The 21,299-nt window shown below is 35.8% G+C and overlaps 1 protein-coding gene and 1 long non-coding RNA gene across 2 annotated transcripts; one reads left to right on the forward strand and one right to left on the reverse strand.

The window, feature by feature from the left end:
• Positions 1 to 68: 68 nt before the first annotated feature.
• LOC143676795 (uncharacterized) lies at positions 69 to 7,147 on the reverse strand. Its single transcript, XM_077152120.1, has 3 exons — positions 7,088 to 7,147; positions 2,358 to 4,039; positions 69 to 1,709 (listed from the first exon to the last, which is right to left on the reverse strand). Exons 1-2 carry the CDS (start codon positions 7,145 to 7,147, stop codon positions 3,245 to 3,247), a joined length of 855 nt encoding a protein of 284 aa, XP_077008235.1. The 3' UTR covers positions 69 to 1,709; positions 2,358 to 3,244.
• On the forward strand, positions 2,442 to 21,057 carry LOC143677682 (uncharacterized). The gene is made up of 3 exons (XR_013172803.1): positions 2,442 to 2,866; positions 12,595 to 12,655; positions 20,295 to 21,057. It is a non-coding gene; the product is annotated as an uncharacterized LOC143677682 (long non-coding RNA).
• The last annotated feature ends 242 nt before the right edge of the window (positions 21,058 to 21,299 follow it).

Raw genomic sequence — 21,299 nt, forward strand, 5'->3', positions numbered from 1 at the left:
TCTTCCTTATCCCCGAGTGGATGGATGGTAGGGATGTTAATAATTTTAGTGGAACAAAGCCTGTGAAATGATTGTACATAATGTTAATTTATTGTAACGAAAGGCTAGTTTTTATTCTCGTCAAGGCACAAAACCAGTTCATGCTTAAACTCTTCGCTCTTTTCCTTTCCTTTCCCTTCCTTTCTCCTCTTCTTTCCTTCTTTCTTTCATCCTTAAAACATTTTCTTGTGAGACAATTAACAATACTCTTAAGAGCCTCTGGAAACGTGAAATATTCGATTGATAAAGATGGATTTCTCACTTCTCCGCAGTCCATTGCATGAAATAATTATTCTGTGCCCTAATGCACAAATAGCTAAGGGGAATCCACCCAACCCCCTGTAAAACATAGGTGTCTGTTCATAGGCAAGTCGATAAAGTGGCATGATGCCTGCAAAGCAAAGTTAACTGGAGTTGTATGTCCCCCGCCCCTTCCTTCTAAATAGAATAGCTCGACATCAGCAATATTATTTTGCCTTATTTGTTTTTCCCCAAAGTGCCAAATCCATTACTGGTCTGTGCAGGTGCCAAATAATGCTGACAAACTGTTTCTGAATATCTTTTCAGTCCTCCCTCTACCTTTATATGCTGTAAATCTTTGTAATGAATACTCTACTAATGATATAGATGACTGAATTGTTGGTAACTATAGTGTAGTCTAGTGAAGATGAATTGTGTGAGTTGTATATTTTACTGCATTTTAGTTTTGAAAATGATTTCACCTCCGACCTAGAAGCAACTGAAATCTGACTTCCTTGGGAAATCACTAGCATTAATGCAAGTAAGATTGATTTTTCCCCCATTAAGTCTTGTTATATTTGATAAGGAGCATTAATCCCCTGGAAATAGAGTAGTAGGATTTCTAATGTTGTGTAGCAAACCTATACTTTTTTTTTTATATTTGAAAATTAATGTGAAATATGCATCATACACAATATTCAATCTAGATTCCAGTCCATGGGGGGATTTTTCCTAATAGGAATTCAGGGTCTAAACGTGTGTATATTTTGGCTCTTCTGTAAATCTAATGTTGTGATTTTTATATTTGTTTCGTTTTGTCTGTGAACTGAATAATTTATACAAGTACACATTCCATTGAGAAACGTTTTGTTTTTTGCTTGTTTGTATCGTCTGTGTATAACAAGTAAAATAAATCTGGCAAAAACGCTAACTTGTGTTTGAAAGCAGTTTGCAGTTTGAAAATAATTATATTAGATGATTTCTTTTAGGGGTTAAGGACGGTGATAACCTGTCTCCACTTCGATATGGGGCAGCTCTGTTTGATGGGATCCACCTCCCATTTTTTCCCTTAAATTTGTTTTATAGCAGTACCAGTAATTATGCTTTCCTTCTTATGTACAATTATTTTGCTCCCTATGAGTCAAGTTTCACTTTTCTGCGCTCATTTTTTTTTCCAGGAAATTGTATGCACTTCCCTCATCGTATCTGTCTGGTTTTCTCTGAAGTTGGAAGCAGTGTGAACAGGAAAAGGAGGGCCTTTAAATGAGGAGTTAAGAATTTCTTTAAATTCCACAAAGTAAGGCGAGAAGCGTTGGGCGAGAGTAGAGAGTAATTTAAATGCATGTCAAAACAGGCTGTTGACCGTAGCGTTAGACAGATGCCGAAAATTCCGGTCTTTAAATACGAGGCCTTGGAGGTGAGCGGCGAATCTGAAAGCAGAAACAAAAAAAACCAGCTACATTTCTTGAATGGAAGATTTTGGGGGGCTGCGTGGGGGTGGGTTGGGAAGGGACCCACAAATAAATTCGTGAAAGGTCCGTTATTAACCACTGAGCTTAAAACGTGTATTGGGAGTGTAAGGTCCATCACTTCTGTAAACGGACTCCTCTTACACGTCCTGCCAGGCCTGATCGCCATCCTTTGAGAACAAATGCAGAAGTGCGTTTATTCCAGCCCTGGGGTCGCTACACCATAGTCTCGGAGTTCGCAGGGCTCTGTGTTTACCTTGTGGAGAAGCGATTTGGGCACTTTTGTCTCCAAAGTGAGGGGATCTAGGGAGGTGGAAAACGGTCCAACTTTCCTGCTTAGTGTGGGCCAGCCGCAGGTTATCGGGACAGAATTTACGACCACCTAGAGATTGTTCCCTTTGCAGTTTGACAGATATAAAGAGGCTTCAAAATTCCTATTAAAATGAAAATTAGACGAGGGAAAAAACACGGGCTTGCCTTCCGCCACTAGACGGCGTTCGGCGGAGTTTTGTCTGCCACATAGAAAAGCGATAACTGATTTTCCTTTGTGTTTTCTTTTTCCCTCCCCACACCTAAGAACTAAACAGGATGACAAAAAGTACAAAATACCGTGCATGAGTAGCGAGTGAAGTCGAGCACTGCATCCAAGTAATCACCTACCGGGTCTGCGCTCGCTGCCATCCGGCCGCCCAGCCAGGCGGAGGAGCAGGCGCACGTGCAGTCGCGGGGAACGGGGGTTACCTGGCTCCGGGGCGCCTGGGGATTGAGGGTGAGGGGACGTTTTGCGAACTCGACGGCACCCGGGGTCCCAGGGTTGTGGGGGCCCGGAACGCGGCGTCAGGGGGCCGCGCTAGGCTCTCCCCGACCCGAGGCCTAACTGCGAGAGCGCGCGTCGCCCGGCCGGCCCGCCGCAGAGGGCAGAGTCACCGTGAGTAAAGGAGTGCGTGTCATGTGCGTAAACGATGCTCTTAGAAGCCGGGGATAGATTTCACAGGAACGTGGTGCCTTGTACTGAAAGACGCGCGTTAGCTGATATTAGGAAGTACTTTAAAAAAATGGGGAGGTCGTTTCCCTTGCAGCTCTGCCACCATCTGCTGTGTGGACTGAGTCAGCGTGAGGTAAATTTGCAGTTACGAGCTCCTCTCGGAGGCAGTGTGCTTTCTTGTCCCTTTAAAGCATGGTAATTTTTCCTCGCTTCCAAGAAGTCTTGGGTGTCTAGTGTCTAGTGAAGTGACACTATCAGTGTGTCTGAGAAGCTGCTGCAGTTCAAACGAGCCGAGAGTTTAGATTTAGGAGGGCCTGTGGCGATCCAAGTTGGCGTCCCAGGTTAGCATTCGAATTGCTTTTTATCTTTGGGAGGATGAGTGAGGGAAGAGATCAGGGAACGGATGGAGTAGGATGGCGGTTCCTCCCTTACACTGCACATGTCTTCACATGGTTTTCAATGATGTCTTTTCAAAATGGTAAAGACAGGAAGAAAAAAGGCGAGCGTGGGACTAGCGCTTCATTCTTGCTCGCCTTCCAGCCCTTCGCGATCCGCGCCATCTTAGCTCACTTCCCACCACCCGCTCAGGGCGAGCGCGACAGCCGCAGGCGCTGCTGCTCGGTGGAGAGCTGCTGCGCCTTGGGTTCTTAATCCTCGAGGCAGACGCCACCCGTCGGTGTAGACTAGAGAGAGGCAGGACCCGAGCGCGCTGCTGTTGAGGGCTGGGACGGTTAGCGGCAGGCGCTTTCAAGCAGGGCAGGGAAGGCCGAAATCTCCGACCCCTCCACGGGGGAAGGAAAGGCCTGCAGCCTCCCGGTGTACGGCTACCCGGGCCCGACCCGCGGGGACGGGTTAGTGCTGGAACTCGGTCGGGCGCCGGGCGGTTGGGAGGCCTGGTGCCCGCTGCTGAGCCTGGGCCCTGGTTCTCTTGCCTCCCTGTCGGGCCGGCGAGTGATGGCGCCCTGACTGCGCCGGCTGCGGGTCCAGGCCGGAGTACAGATCGCCGCTCCAGGGCCCGGTCCAAGTCGGGATCTAGGCCGGCTTCCAGGTCAAGGTCCAGATCGGGGATCCAGGCCGGGATTTCAGGTCGGAATCCAGGCCGAGAGTTCAGGTCCGGGTCCAGATTGGGACCCAGGCCTGGGTTTAGACTGGAGTCCAGGCCCAGAGTCCAGGCCTGGATCCAATTGGTTCGGGCCGGGATCCAATTGGTTCTCGGAGCTGCTCTGACTGGGGGTGAGGAGCCTCGGCTCTGGCGGGAGAGCGCAGCCTCCTGGCACGCGGCAACCAGGGCCAGGCCCGCAACTGACTAGGGCTTAGGAAGTGAAAGAGCCTTTTGAGGTTTAGCAGAAATTTACCGAATAGTTTGCTTTTAAAAAATCAGGTTGTTTCTGTCTCTTCAGGATCGACTTCAATCACCCAAGATTTTAAAATATAGTCACTTAAGGGCTGTGGAGAACTTTCTAAATCCCTTTACTTCCTGCAGTAACATTTTCTTATAAATAGCACTGCAAAAACTGTACCCCATCTTTTCTTTGTGATGTTAAATATTTATCTTTTCAGCTCTGAAGCTTTAAAGGTTGTTCTACTTTCTGTTTTAGAGTGCAGTCTAGGAACAAAAGCGTTTGTTGAATAGAGAGCATTTATATTCCCGGAGAATTTAAAACGCTCCAAAGCGATATTTGGGTGATGAGTTCATAAGCAATTTTATAGAATGTTTAGCTCTCTTTAGGTGCAGCCTCATTTTTTTTGTGTGTGTGTATATGTGAATCATTTTATCATGAAGACATTTTAGCTATGAGGAAGGTAAAAAACGGAGAACCCATTATCCTGTGTGAAAACAAACCAATCCAGACCCACCACCTAAAGAAATAGCAACAATTATTTTTTTACACACCAGCTTAAGAAGTCAGCCAGCACTTTAAAGTCTAGGAATAAGCATACAATTTTTAAATTATTTAATTTACTCTGTTATATTGGCAATTGCTTAGCTAATTTTTAATATTTGAAAGACTAACATTTTAGCCTTATATCAATGAAACCAGATTTTAAAAGGTAGCTGAGACTTTTAAGCAGCTTGTATCTATGTAATTTATTGAAGTTACAATCTGAGTGCAAGATTTACTTTTGGACAGTCAGATTTTCTTTTGCCAGAACAAGGTAAGGAGTCTATCAGGGAAGATAGATGAGCTAAGCAGGATTTTAGGTATTGTGGTATACTTGATTTAACTCAGTTGCTTTGAAATTTGGATGCCTTCAGTTTGTATGTTAGGTTGCAACACATTTAAAAATATATTCACTTGAAAGAAAATCCCACTGCTTTCACAATAAAGTAAACTTGATGGTGTACAAGTCACTGGTCTCATCTGAGCTGATTATATCTGCCTTGCATGTATTTTACACCCACAGTATGGTTTGCAGTGGTGTTCAAGGCATGGCGTGAAAAATTTGATTTGAATAGTTCCATTAAAGCAATGGAAAAAAAAAAACCTGGCTTAATAGTCCTTGTAGTGATAGCTCCCCCTCTTACTATGCTAACTCTGAAATAAATATGTATTCTAGTATTGGGAACATGGCATCTAGAAGTCCCTTGCTGGTAGTATTTAATTTAATAAACATACTAACTGTGACATTATTAATGCAATGAAGCGTGTGCCACAAGCTGATTTCTTCAGGTTGTTTGACCTATTACTTATCACTAGGTTCCTTATAAACATATCCTGTGATTTATAATGTGAATTTTATATTTAAATTGTTTTGGATTTCAGCTCTTTAAAAATGACATCTGCATAACAGGAAACTCATTTTACATACAAAGAATTTATGCTTGGGTATCATGGAATACCTTTTATGGGAGGAACAGGGAGTTTTGGAGGGGAGAACATCTAGGGATGTGCCTCTGGTCATTTTAGCCAATATATTTTATTCCAACACTAAAGGAAAAAACTGGCAAAAGTCTATAGGACTAACTCTAAGTTTTGTGCAAGGTTTGATTCTATTTTGATGGTTATAGTAAGTGTTAAGAAATGGCAAATTAATTAAGCTTCTTGGCTGCAAAATATAACAAAGCAAATCTTGCTTATAGTAGTATTAGTGCTCATATTAGGTTTATTTAGGTTTAGGTCTAGTACATCTCTCCATGTTATCAGAAGTATACTGTATGTGAAAAAGCCTCTTCATTACAATCTTTCTTTTTAAGTTCCAAAAAAAGAAAAAGTCAACATTGTTGTTCTCAAACCACAAGATCTTCCTAGCTAACATTTCAACTTTAGAGATGTATTTGTCATTTATTTTGTGATTCCTAGTATGAAGGGGAAGGCATTTTTTCAATCTTAGGAAAATTCAGAACCAATTTTTTGGTTCTCAGTTAATTCAGTTTCATCTTAAAAGTTCAAATTTAGCAAAGCACATGTTCCCTTGTTCATGCCAAGTGTGATAAAAACTAGTCGAAAATAAAACCATTGCAAACAAGTAGAGCACTGCACTTCACTGCACACTATACAGGCCACATAGTTCCTAGGTCCAATGTCACTGCCTGCAGGCTGGCATTTGTGGCTACATGTAAGGTTGCCTTTTAAGGCGCTACTACTGCAAATATGTGTTTCAATTGTGTGTGTGTGTTTAAAAGATCTTTGAATAGTGATATGCACACCCATGAGCATTCAAACATTTGCCAGCTTCTATCAACAATTATTCTTTTTAGAGTTCCAGGATGTGTTTTTCTCCCTATACATTAGAAGATAATATTTTCTTTGATTGTATTTAATATGTGAATTAGCAAAATCATTTCTTCTCCTTTATAATGTGGTCAAATTATAGACTGTTTTGTGGAACTATAACTTTCTTAGTTAGTTTAATCTTTGTATTTACAATATTTTAATTAAGCAACCACACTTTTTAAGTTTAATATCCTTGAAACTCAATGAATAACATATAAATGCGTGATACATAGATTCAGTTTAGAATATCTGCATTCAACACTGACATTTTATGAAAAATTTTCAGTCGTCCTGTAGATTTCTCTGATTTTAAATGGCTTGCTCAACTGGGAATTTACTGAAGGCCAAAGCATTATTTCTAATTAAAAATGTTACAAAGGTGGCTAATACTTGAATTAAACATTTATAATTTTGGAGATAAGAAACAGAAGCGATAATAAGGACTTATCCTTGCATAGTTTACTTATCATTGAATGCTGTATATTTTGTTCAAATAAAGTCTTTTTTTCTACCTCTGTCTTTATTTGCTATTTTTAAAATGGCTTCATTCTTATTAATTCTTAGAGTTCACTCACCTTTGGGAATCATCCCCTTATTTTGCTTTGTTCCTGTGGAGAAAGTCAAAGAAACATACTGACTTCCTCCTCAACAAATTTGTTCTTTCCTCCTCCAATTCTGCTGTCTCTCTCGACACTCATTTTGCCCTTGTTGACTCTCTTGCCAACAACTTTTTTTTTAATCTTTTTTCTCACGCTACCACCCTGAACCTGAATCTTTATATAATCTATGTCTGATTCATCAGTTTGTTTATTTCAGGTCAGAACTTCCATGCTTTCCCCAAAAGTGGTTGTAAAATTTTCAGGCCAAACATCAGATACAATGTGTCTTTATTTAACCCCGCCTGCATTTTTTTTTTTTATTTTGTGCTTTGTTCCTATATACTACTATAATAATTTCATCTCTCAAAATTAACTTTATCTTATTATCTTGGTTTTTTTTTTGTATTTGTGAAAGGACAACTTACTATTTTTGTCTCTTATGGTGTTTGTGTTCTTTATATATAACATCTTTAGCTATGCGAGGCACTTCATTTATCCCTGCTCTCTTTTGTACTCAAGACGCATCTTTCAATGCTTTCTTTGATCCTTTTCAATTCAGGTTCTTCATTTACAGGGACATTAAAATCTTTCTTACTAAAGTCATCAGTGACTCTTAGCAAAATGGAGTGGCCTTATTTAAAGCTCATCTTTATTCTCTTAGCTATTTTAAATAATAATTAGCCCTCTGGGTGGTTCAGAATCACAGATTCTGCAACTCCTTCACTTTCCCCTCCATCTTCCATATTTCTTTCATGGATCTCTGCTTGCTTGCTCGTTTATTTATTTGTTATAGATTTCTATAGATTTGCTTTTTGTAGGGTGGATCTTCAAAAACCACTCGTAAGAAACTTGCTAAACATGTGGTATGGAACAGTGTGGTAGGAGAAAGGATATAGTACTATTTTTCTTAACATATGACTTCAACCCATCACCTTACAGCTTTTACCTGCAGCCTGAAATATTTTAATTGAAATTCTGGCTTTTTCTGTTAGTTCTTCCTTGAGCCACCCAATACCAACTCATGTTCTCCATACTCTTAACCTGAGTTTAACATGATGAAGATTAAAATGAATTTAAAAATCTATATTTCTCAGTTAATTTAACTGCTTGAGGAGATTACAGTATGAATTATACATGTCGACAACATTAAGAAGGAAAAATTTTTATGACTATCCAGTTGCATGTATTGTATCTTCTTAACTAAAGATATCACAACCAGCCTTTTTCCTACATAGCCACAAAAAGATAAAGCACCAAACGTAAGGGATTCAGATCATGTAGATCCTGAGACCAGTGCTACTTAGATCACCATTTCTTTAGGAAATTCCTTGTTTTTGAATTTAAACTTTAAAACTGCACAGATTTGAGTTTCATTTTCAATTCATTTTGCTCTGAAGTTCTATTTCAAAATGCATGTGTGTGTGTGTAATAGCATCACGAGTCTAGAGGGCAAGAACATAAAAATCAAGAAAAGCAAGCGAGGGATCTTTGACTCTCTTTGCATTCTGTTGCCCTAGATTCTGTCATGACTACTCTTTGAGTACCTCCTTTTGGAGTCTGAAAAACAGACTTTTAACAATCTCTTATCTATGAGAATAATTCTCTACTTCCTAACACACTAGGATCAAAAGCCTTTAAATTTATTATAACTTAACTTACACACAACATAATGTCCATTTGAGTAAGTGATTGATTAAAATGCCACCATGCCAAAGAAATGTTCGTATAATGTGACTGACAATTTGCAGTTGGTACTTCGGCAATTTAGTGTGTATGATACCTGTATTAACTTTGCTTTGAAAATAAAAATCTCAAAGGAGCCTGACTGCTATGTATGGTTTAGTAGAAAGCATAGTGGACACAAATAAGATGTTGACTTTCTCTGATTTTCACTACCCTCATATATAAAATGACATTATAATGAAGTCTTCCAAGTATCTTCTAGCTCCAAAGAACTGTCCATTTTTTTTAAACCTCTGACTTCCTATGCAGTTCCAGCCCAAATGTTCTGAGCTAGGGTAGAACTACATGTAGAACAGTGGCTCTCAAAGTTTTTTTTTAACTGGAACTCGCAGTAATAGAGAAAAACACACTCATGCACACATGCATGTTTCAAAAGTAATATTTACCTTTACCACATCTGATACGCTCCACTATTTTGAATTTTGTGTTCAGTTTTACTGAAAAGAAAATTGTTTACAACCTACTAAATTTATTTCATGATTCTCTAACGGACAGTGACTTGAAGTTTGAAAAACATTGCCATAGAGATACTGTAATCTTGACTAGCCCAGAATGTTCTCAGTTTAATATTTCTTTTTTAGAGAGCTAGGAAGTACATCCTGGCAAAATAAAGCATATCGCTTCTTTACCTATTTAAGTGTAAGGTGTAAAAGGTGTTAGGATGTGAAGATTGAGACACTTTACAATCTTTTCTCTCTCTCTCTCTTTTTAAATTTGTCTTTAAGGTTTCTGTTTGGGATGCCATATTTATTTTTTTGGTATTTGCATTTCTACAGCCTGCCTTCCCCAGACTCTCTTTTTCTTTTTCCCATGCACACATACACATACTTACTCCAAGCATATTGATTTATTGAAAATCACAATCATTTCTAGTCTTAGGGATAAGCAGGTCTATACTTGTTGGTGTGGTTCTTTGCATGAGTGGCTTCCCTCCCCTTTTTGACACCAAGGCTTAGCTGGATGGAGGAAAGAGGATAGCAACTTCCTCATATCCTCTAGGTCAGCGACTTCATGCCAGGGGAGCTTTAAAAAATTCTGCTGTCCAGATTTGAAATCTAAACTAATTAAATCAGAGTGCCTGGTGATGAGAGCTAGGCATTGGCACTTTAAAAAGATTTGCAGGAGATTACAATATGGGACAAAGTCTGGGAACCACTCCTCTAGGTTTTTGTTTGATTTTTTTAATTTGTCATGGAGAAGGTAAAGAGTTTATGTCTGTTCTTTTGAGTTTGGTTGTATATTGTAAACTGTATGTTTCCATTATAATTTCATGCCTAGGGACCCTGGTAATGGTAACTTTCTTAAAAAAACAAGTACATAGATTTATAAAAAAATATTTTTTTTGAGAAATATACACACATGTACCGTCCAACCAAATTATATAATCTACAGCTCACGGTATCATTGCATAGTTGTGTATTCCTTACCATGACCATTTTTAGAACATCTGCATCACTCTAGGAAAAGAAATGAAAAAAAGAACTCATACCTCCCATACCCCTTACCCCTCCCTCTCACTGATTCAAAATCATTTCGATCTACCCAATTTTTACCCTTTATCTCCCCCATTGCTTATATTTATTCGATTTTTAAATAGCTATTTTCAAATAACTTTCTATTTTTTTTAAACACTGTGAGATTATGGCCGCATTTTAGAACAGGCAGTCTATCCCCTTGACTATAGGAGGAAAGCGACCCGAAGAACACTGTCTTTTCATTTTCTGCATAGAAGAAGCATTTGTACTCCTCCTCCAGTTTATCATGATTAAACATGGTGATTAGTGTTGTCTTTGGAAACTCTACAATCATCCATAAGGTAGCCTTTATCTGGATAGACTGAAATTGGAAGGTTGTCTGGAAGTACTGAATGTTTGACATCTGATGTCATTCTCAGAAGAATAAATGCCAGATTATCCAGAATAGTCCTAATCCATGGAACAAATGCAGAATTCTAAGGGTGGGAAGTGAGCACAGCAACGGCAACAGGATACTCTATTTCAATTCAGTTATAGAGGGATTACCTCTAAATATGTCAGATGGAAAAGTTTCTTCCCCTCAGTATAGGCCAAATACAAGCAGCTTACTTACTCATATAGTTTCATTGTCCCTGGCAACCTCCCAACCTCATTCATTTATAAGTGGTTGCATCCATCTGAGTCATGATGTGAGCATCACCCAGCAAACTGAGTCACAAATTAATTTACATATTTGAGAAGTTATTGTATTCAGTGTATTGCAGTTGAAAGTCATAGAACCTTTGCATTTTAGTTTTGTTCAAATTTAGAATTCACTAAAATGTGGAGGGTTATATTTGCTATTATTATCCCTAAGAATAATAAGTAAGTTACTGTTAATTGGCTGTGTTTATGTTTAATATAATATTTATATGCTCAAGCTTTATAACCATAACTGTGGGGTAGGAGGAAATGGAGATATGTTTATTTGCTGAGAAATATAATTTAGAATATGAAAGTTGACCAGCTCTAGGACTCAAAATGGTATAAAGGTTAAAAGGAAAAAGTTTGGAAAAATATAGTTTGAAATTTGCTGTGATTAAAATATTTGAAAAGTCAGATTTTAAAATTTTTGTTTATTTTTTTATTATGTGCAAACAATTCAGTTTGTTCCATCCCTAGAAATCTGCATGTTCTGAGATTTAAAAATAGAAGAGAACCAGGAGTGCAAGGGTAGTTCCGTTGTAGAATTCTGCCATATAGGACACCCAGGCTCGATTCCTGACCAGTGTAATGGTCCCCGCTCCCCAAATCAGCAAATGGTGCTGCAATAATGGGATAGTCACATGGAAAACTAATGAAATGTGACCCCCATAATACAGCATACAAAAGAAAAAAAAGTAGAAGAGAACCAACAAGAAAAGTTAAAGTTACTGATTCTACTTATTCTTTACATTCCCTGCTAATCACCTCTCCAAATGCAATATATCATCTGTGTTGGAATTAAGTATTTATTAATGTTCAGGAAACTAGGCAGTCATATGACCATGGCTTATTATAGCTCATTCCTAAATTTAGAAATGTTCCCAGATTGAAATATTGGTAAAGGGAAAATGGAACAAGTGCAGTTTTTAGTTTACTCCTTGTTTTTGGATTTTACATATTTTTTTGAAATTAGATTTCATTATCCTAATCATACTTTATTGAACCTTTTAATAGGGTAAATTGTAATTGTCTTAGAATTTTTTAAGTCCTAAGTTTCTTGTAATATAAGAAATAAAAAAATATAATATAATAAAAGTATATATTATACTTCTTTGTTCAACTAACAAACTTCTAGAAATAATAGTCAATTTTACTTTTACCGCTTTTTTCTTTACTAGATAACAAAAAAGGGAAATTAATGGTGAAAATGAAATCTGTTATTCAGTGAATGTAATTTGGCAAGAAGAAGGAATTAGGTATTTTCTAAAATAAAATCTTTGGACTAATGGATTTTACTTATCCTTGCTTTTTTTGCAGTCAAATTACAATTAAGGTAAAGGTTTGTAGTTTATTTTTATTGTAAACTGAAAAGCAACAGTGTAATAATTCATTTAATAGAAATACCAGTGAATATGTACTTACCAAGGTGAACTTTATAAGATATGCATATCTGAACCAAAGTTTGAGATTTCACTGCCATTAGTTCAAAAATCCCCTGGATGGATCTCCAAAGTGTCCTACCAAATGACTCTTTTTACCTTGTGGATTGCTAATTGAGAGAAAAGTAACTCCATTTCATGTCTCTACTTAAGGTTTCTGTGTTTTACATGAGTTTCCTTTCTGTCTCTCCACCTGTCTCTTAAGCTCAGAACTTTGAGAAATGAAGAGTATCTCCTCTTGAAAGTTTGGGGATCCTTTATCTAAGGTAAATTGATTTAACAAGAACTTTCTATCTTTATCTGATTATTTTAATTTAGCAAGTATTTGTTGATTGCTTAGTATGGCATCATGGAGATAATAGCATGATACAAATATGGATTCTCTCTTCATAATTTGTGGAAAAAACGGTATTACAAGCACAAAAGTGGTGAGTGGCGAATTCTAGAAGAGAAATACAGGTAAAATCCTTTGGGACTATAGGAAGGGAAAGATTATGACTGGCTGAAGGAATCAGGGAAGGCTTTATGGAGGTGATAATTGTTGGGCCTGGACTTAAAAGAAATGAGAGTGGAAAATTATTATGCCAGAAAATAAAAAAGGTCACAAGCAAAGTTTAGGAGGTAGAAATGCAGACATCTATTTTGGAAATATGTGCTAGTTTTATTCTTTGGGAAATAGAACACATAGAGAAGGTAAGAGAAAGGTAAGGTTATCAGGGCCAGATGCCATATATAATAGAACACCTTGAGTATTAGTGTAAGACACATTAGGCCTCTGTTCAAATGGGAATGATTCCATCTAATTAAATTTAATTGGATGTCTACTGTGAATGCCATTATAATAACTATGTGTACAGTATTACTTAGGTTATATATTTTTCAGTATGTATTAATCTAATTCTTTTAAACATCTTTAATATTTCATCGTATGGATAAACCATACCTCATTTGACCACTCCCTTTTAGCTGTACATTTAGTTATCTCTAGGGTTTTGCTGTTGTTAAAAGATGCCACATTGTACACTTATCCTTTTATATTTCTTTTAAATATCTCAGGAAAGTAGAATTTCTGGGTTAAAAACTGTACCAATTTATAGTTACTCCATAAGTATATGAGAATTTGTTCAGTCTTGACATGATTAAAATTCTGATTGTATTCATAAAATTAGAAATTCGCAATTCAGATAAGAAGTTATCCACTATGTAGGGAGCACAATGCTGGGGTACATATAATCCTGGGATATGGGATGGTATAGCAGTATAAGAGAAAACTCACAGGAATGTTTTGATGTGCCTTGATAGATTATTAATTTTACTTTAAGATTTGTGAGAAAAACAGGCTATTTTCACTTTAAAACAAGCTGAAAATTTGAAGGTAGAATGTAGAATTTGTATGATTTCTTTTTATTAATAAAAGTGAACATTTGTTCTATTTGATTAAGTAATATGTATGTTAACACTTTGCATATTGGAAAGTGCTATACAAGTTTTATCAGTTTATTAGCCAACCACCTATTACAGGACATTAAATCTGTCCTTAGACAAGCTGTCAATATAAGATAAAAAAGAATGGCACAAATAATCTGATAGAATTGTTACATACATGAATCAAAAGACATCACTGAGTAGAATTTACTTAATACCTACTTCTCTTTTTCCTTTTCAAGTTGTAAGCAAATTATTGATTTGCCTTAAATAACTTCATTGTAACTTATTTCTTATACATTTTCTTTTTAATCTAAAAAAGTCACTTTTTAAACTTGTTATCAAATAATTTTTTTTTTCTGTCACCGCATACTCTGCACTACACTCTTGACTGGTAGATGAACTGAAGGGAACAGAGGCTAATTAATATTTAAGATGATGCATTTATTAGAAAGAAGCACTAACCCAAGATCATGAATTTTTAGTCTATCTGTTTCCAAGGAGGGTGGTAGTTTTTAGACTGTAAAAATTTTTAGCAATTGAACTCTTTTTCAAAATGCATTGATAAGCAGAATATAAAGCAGGTTAATAGAGAGCTGCTTTGTTGAAGCAGTGTAAGACACCTGGACTTCTGGTCAACTGGTCCTCTCTTTTTCGGTTCTTCCAGAGATACCCTCCAAGGGTATTTAGATCTTGGTCCTTCTGCTTTTCAGAAGACACTAGGTGAATAACTCAGCTTGATCAATGAATTAATCAATAGTCTAGTCTAGGAAGACAATAAGTCCTGAATTTGGTATCTGAAATTCTAAAGGTCCAAGGTTTTAGGTTTCAGATTTCTTGACTGAAGCATATAGGTCTTTGAACTTCATTTTGATACAGTTTATTATTTTCTGTGAGTTGGGAAAGCATAATAATAAATGAAACTACCTCTGAGACCCTCAAATAACTTTCCTGTTCTGATTCATTGAACATTTCTCTATGGATTTCTTTTAAAACATGAGGCTTCAAAGAAATTTTACACTTGGGCCAGATTCTCTGAGCTCTGCTCCTGAATTCTGGTATCTCCTTAGCCAGAATAGCTATTCTGGTGAAAAAATTAAAAAAGAAATCATTATAATAACACTCTCTCTTTTTTTTTTTATAATAGTCATGTGTTTCTGGGGTATGTGAAGGAAGGTTTGGTGACTCACTTGTTGATTCATTCTGAAAGTAGATTTATTCCAGAAATTCTGTCATAGTATTGTATATAATTCCACTTTTTTTGAGCATGCTGCAGATAGACCTGGGCACATAGTAGGAGAGCTAGGGCATGTGACAGATGACTAAAGCCACTAATGCCAGTGCTGTCTATTGCAACTTATGATTAACATCCAAAAGGAGGCTGGAGGTTCTATAAAGTACTCCAGCTGAGAGTCAAAAACTTTGTCCATGAAGTATGATTCCAGACAAATGGAAAAGATAGAAACTTTACAGATATTTAATTTTCTTTTTTGTTAATAGTCTTTAATCAATATTTTAAGTTATCATAATAGTAATTAATAATGATGAGCAGAGGCTCTATATAGCCTGGAATACTCTAGATAATCCTCAGTATAAAAGTGTGTATGTTCATCAAATCAGCTTTCTTGCCTAATGCCAAATTTTACAAAGGTATAAAGCTAACTATATTAACCTATGAATTTAATTGAAATTTTTGTTTATTTTTTAGTGGTCTTTCCACCGTCTACTAATGAATGGATAAGATAAAATGGTTATTCTATATTTGCTACTGAAGTTCGTAGCTTTTTTAGCATAAGAATCCTCTGACCATTTAAATAATATTTTTCTTAAAGAAAATATTTATGAAATGCTAATAAACTATTAAGTGAACAAGTAATACAATATGTGATAATTTTTACACCCTTCCTACAGTGCGTAAAATTTTAATACAAACTTGGTGTATACTTGATAACAATTTACATGTTTATTTTACCATCTGGTAAATGTGTAAACGATATTTTGAGAAGCACATTTCATATGCACTTTAACAACTTATCCTTGACAATATGTGCCCTATCTTATGTATCGACTGGAAGGATCTTGGAAATTTCTGAAAAAGATGAATCCAGAAAAAAAGATTTGTCCTAGTTTGTTTGTTTTAAAAATATTTTGGAGATTTAAGACTTAGTTTTTAGAACCAAACTGAGGGATTGTGCTGTTTGCTGATTTTTACCAGACATTGTGCTAATTAGGCTAGAATAATCAGAACAGCTTCCAAACGTTATATCATGTACATCAAATCAGGTTTCTTACTAACACTATAGGCCACATAGGTAGCAGATAAAGTAAATATGGTTTTGTGTGTTGTTGTATAACAGCATCACATCTTTTCCAGGGGGTTTGGTTTGTGTCTAAATATGGGAAGATAATTTTTTTCCCAATGTGTTGCAACGAACCTCAAGTGGATAGCTTTTATCGAATGCTTTAACAGCATTTGTGACACTTTGGCCTTCTGCCTTTTTAACTTCATTCTCTCTGCTTATTGGTCTCACTGGAATAAATCACAGGGACTTACACAAAAACAAGCAAACAGATAATTCCCCACTTAGTTTGGTTTCAATGCACTCTTTCTTAGCTGGTAATAATCTAAGAACCTTTTAAAATTTCATGGACTACCTCTAAATACTAATTGCCATCTGCTGATCTATAATGAAGAGGTCTGAAAAGCACATTGCAAATGTTGGCTTTAACAAATTTATTCCTTATCACAAAATCTTTAATTTGAAGTCAAAATAAGACTCAAAAACAATTTTCTATTAGATTCAAAAATAAATTTACTGGTGAATCTTAAAAACACCAGTATTTATTGTTAAATGAATTGTATCACCAATGACTTTTTTGCTTATTCTAAAATAGGTTCCACACCTAGTAAAGGTTAAAGCAAGAATTTAATCCCAGATTTGCTTTGTCTAAAACCATGCTTTCATCAATATATTACTGTCTCAAAATTTTAATCAGGAGGTCATGGAATCTACTTTCATTGAAGTATTTAGAAGTTCAACAGAGTGTCATTAATCTTGTAAGGATTAAATGTTAAGCAGCCGGATATAAGGGTGTCATGGTGGGGTAGATATGGGTAGAGATGGAGGAAATGGAGATGGCTTTCTAGAATCCCTTTAGCACTTTGGTTTTATAGTTTTAAAATCTGCCTCTGTTAAACTGTTATTATCAGGCATCCAATCCTTATCTCAAAACAATGCACTTGGGTTTAGTTTGTCATAAAATGGATTAGAAATTCAAATCAAGTATATAAAAGTCAATTAATATTCAGGTTTAAAAAACAAGCAAAGATAGTATTTCAGACACCGTGGCAACTCCGAAAGAAATAAATTCCATGATATTTATTTGGAATACCAAAAATATTATAGTGAAAATATTAATAATGAACACTTACCGAATACTTGCTTTATGTCACTGTTCTAATTTTCTTTTTCACATATATTAACTAATTTAATCCTCTTAACCATCCTGTCAGATAGATGCTATTATTATTCCTATCTTTCAAATGAAGTATCTGAAGTATAGAGAGGTTAAGTAATTTGCCTAAGGAGACACTGTAAATAGTAGTTGAGCCAGGATTCAAACTCAGGCAACCTGGTTTCAGAGTAATGACTATTATTAGTGGTAGCAGTGAATATTAAGATAGATGAGATGATAACTACTTTTTCAGGACTACAAAAAGCAGTATGAAGAAGGTAAGTAAATCTTCAATGGGTCATTTAGAACTTTAGTTCATTAAAGGATGTGAATATGAACAAAACAAATGATAATTTGCTTTGCGTTTTTCAAAAAGGAATTAGGCTTTTATTTCAGGTGTACTATATTCATTATTTCTTCTAAATGGAACAATAGGGTAGTATGAATTTTCTGAGTCTGCCAAACATTTCCTCTTTATTTTTCTTATGGTTGTTTTCAATAAGGGGAACTGTTTCAGAATTAAAAACAATTTAAGCTATATAAGCTTGTTTTATAGATAATGAACTGAAATGGTTTCAGATTTTGTTCAAAATTATTGATACTTCAGATATTTTTGTCATAACTTTCTTTGTACAACAGAAATAAAGATAATTGGTAAAATAGAATTATTATTTTGAATGAGAAAAAAAGCATTTTCACTAATAAAACTGCCCATTTTTAAAAAAAGGACAGTATTAGTAGAATTAATCAGAAACTTGTTAAATTCATGTGGAATCTTCTAGTCCCTTATTTGGCCAATAATTGTGGTTATGACCTCTGAATGTTACTCATACTAGTCTTTGACATTGTTAAAATGAAACTTTTAATAGTTTTTAAAATGTTTTATTGAAACAAAAGATTGACTAAAATGCTTATAAAGAACATATGGTTCTATTTAAATACCTTAAACACTGAATATGTAAGCTTAGAGATTGTTTTTAAAATAGTTTTAACTTTAAAGTTGGATCCTATATTTTATAGGCTCCATTATTGTTATTCTCAAAATATAAAGTATTTTCCAAATTACTTTTTCTTAAAAAAGGACATATATGTACACAAAGGGAAACAAATAATGCATGTAAAAAAAGAAAAATAGCAATAACAGTATTTCTTTTTTTCTTATATGGCTTATTTTTAGAATTTTCAATTAAATATTTCTATGTGCACACAGAAATGTTTTCTTCCCCTATATTTAAAAAATGTGCATGTATTTTTATGAATGGTCTTTTATTTTGTATCTAAACTTTAAATTAAGATGACTATAAAAGAGAGTGAATACTTCTGTGTTAATTTTTTTTAAAAACTTAGTTCATGCCTTATTATGGAATATCTCATTGAGCCTGCTTGAGAAGAGAAACCCTGCAAAACTCATTTCTTAGTCTGTGGTGGTAATATGATTTGAAACTAGATCTTTATGAATTTCTTCCTACAGCACTGCTTTTTCTTCCACCACCCCAACATTGTTTCTCTGAACAAGTTGTAGGTTTATATTGTTGGCCAAAGGCAAAATTATAATCGTATTTTTGACTGCCCTAGCCTCTTTAAATAGTCTCTACTTACTATACTGCTTCTCTAGTCCTTTCCCAGTTATCTCGAATCTTCTTGCTTTTTCTGGTACCTACTCAAACGTTCTTATATATCCTACTACTGATTCTCAACCATGGCTGCCCATTAGAATCATCTGTGGTATTTTAAGAAAATACAGATGCCCAGGTTAAAAGACAAATCTCTGGGACTGAAGCCAGGGCAGTGGTGTTTAAAAGTGTCCAAGGTAATTCTAATGATTAACTAAGGTTGAAAACCACTGAACTAAAAAGATTAAATACTCTCTTCAGGAATCAACAGAGGGAGTGGGAAGGAGATATTTTGGGCCTTGAGTCTTTGCCTCCCTAAACTCACACTGCATAGAAGGTGTCTCCTTAGCTTATCCCTAAGGCTAGTCATGGTATTGTAGGTTAACCCAGTGAGGAGAGGCTGTGTAGGATTTATGTAAAATTCTGTAGGATTTGCTTGATTTGCCTTCATCATTCCCAAGTAGCAGGCATTAGGAAAACAAGAGATCAAATTTATTGTCCCCTCCCCATAAAATCTGACTTGCCAGTTCTCTTCATTTTTAGTATTTTAAATAGCATAAATCTTTCTAACTTTGTCCATTTCTACCTAGTGTGCACAAAATTTAATATGTTATATAATGGGAATTGATGCTAGCTTTTTGAAAGCATTATTCAAACACCTTTGTAGAAGAAAATAAAAACAAAACAATTTTTTCTTGATAAGTCAATAAATAATAGCCAGAGTTTGATTAAATCTGGCCACAAACTCTGGCATTTAGATTAGGTGTCGTCTAAAACTTGCATGGATTAATCGATTCTTTTCTTTTAAAGATCTTACACTGAGATGCACCATAGTGGATCAAATATTTTTAATTAACTCAAATGAAAGCAGTATCCAGCACCTACCTATGGTTTCAGAAATTGTTTTGCTGTTTAGTTGAACTAAGATTGTTCAAACTATTTGACAGACCCTGTTCAAACTAGCTCTTGAGGAATTGAGCTCATTTGAGGAGTCTTTAAAATCTATATTACTTCGGATTAAGATTTTTGCAGAAAAATTGGTTTTATATTGGAAGAAGTGAAGTATGATACTGGGCTTCACTTCTGAGTAATATATAAGTTCCCATTATTTCTCCTCTAGCATTTTGAATATAATGATTCTTGTCATGTAGATACTTTAGAGGAATTTGGAGAAGGAATATTTTGCTATAAAACATTAAAATATTATTGACCCTTGAGTAGAGCTTTGCTGAAATCTTTGATAAAATGTGTTATAAAATAGTGAATTAGAGCAGTAAAAAATTGCTAATTATGTTAAGAAATCAACAGTCACAAATGGCAGAATGTGTACCCACGGCACTATAGTCACTTATTCTGTGTTATATAGCAGACTGTATTTTAATGAGTTGATTACATTTCTTTCTCATTGTAGACTTGACTGATCTTCTTGAGAGCATGGACTGCATTTTTTTTAAATGAATCAAATTTTATTTCAAAATGTAAACATCACTAAATATGCATACATGTTAAAACAATAAAATTTACAAATTTGTTAATCTTTTTCTTTTTGCATAGGACAACATTAAAATATAGACTCTAAGCCATGTAAAATACATACAACTTCTCATCTGAGTAAGCTAAGGCCAGACTGGGTGCTATACAAATGTAATACTTCAGTGTAGTGACCTGGGAAATATGAAATGTGGCCTCTGGGGTGATGCTGGCTAAAAATAACAACAAAAATTCCTATAGAAAGGGAAATTGTGTGCTCTATGGAAATGGCCTTGGACCTTGGGTTTTGCCTTGGGATTGTGGCAAAAGATTCCAGAGAAGCTTGCATCAATGGCTTTGGACCAGAAAGGGGCTGTCTGTGCAGCTAGGGGGCCACCGAGACCCACAGTGTGCCCACACCCACACATGTGATTTCAGGTACCCCACGAGCCAGAACCAAACCCAGCACCTGGACAATGCGTAGTTGCTCAGTAGGGACTTGCATGTGGGGTCCCAAAGGTCATTGACACTCAGCACACAGGGGTCTCAAGGCCAGGGGAACATAGTCCCTCACTCACACCCAAATAGGGCCCCTGACCTTGGAGGGACTGCATTTTGTCTTTGTATTGAGTCGTGTGTAGACCTTGACACATAATAGATTCCATAAATGTTTGCTCAATAAAGGTTCTTTGTGTTCCTAGGATAAAAATACTAACATATTTACTTAAAAAATCATTTTATCACTTTTTTCCCATTTTTTGGGTAGTACTATTAACAAAAAGTAATTTTATTCTGTCTATGACAGTATGCAAACATAAATTTAAGAGGAAATTCAATCACCTATAAAAAGAGAATATTCAATGCCTCTCAACTCACATTGGATTGAGAATGAACTATGTTAAGTCAAAGTGATTTATTGGACTGAAATTACTGTTTTATAGCAGGT

The sequence above is a fragment of the Tamandua tetradactyla genome, chromosome 3 (assembly GCF_023851605.1).
Source record: "Tamandua tetradactyla isolate mTamTet1 chromosome 3, mTamTet1.pri, whole genome shotgun sequence".
NCBI classification, from domain to species: Eukaryota; Metazoa; Chordata; class Mammalia; order Pilosa; family Myrmecophagidae; genus Tamandua; species Tamandua tetradactyla.

Coding starts and splice junctions, on each gene's coding strand:
- LOC143676795 (XM_077152120.1), bottom strand. CDS start 7,147: ATGAGTGTCGAGAGAGACAGCAGAATTGGAGGAGGAAAGAACAAATTT. Junction 4,040..7,087: donor ACAAATTTGTTGAGGAGGAA/GTCAGTATGTTT, acceptor CCTAAGCCCTAG/TCAGTTGCGGGCCTGGCCCT.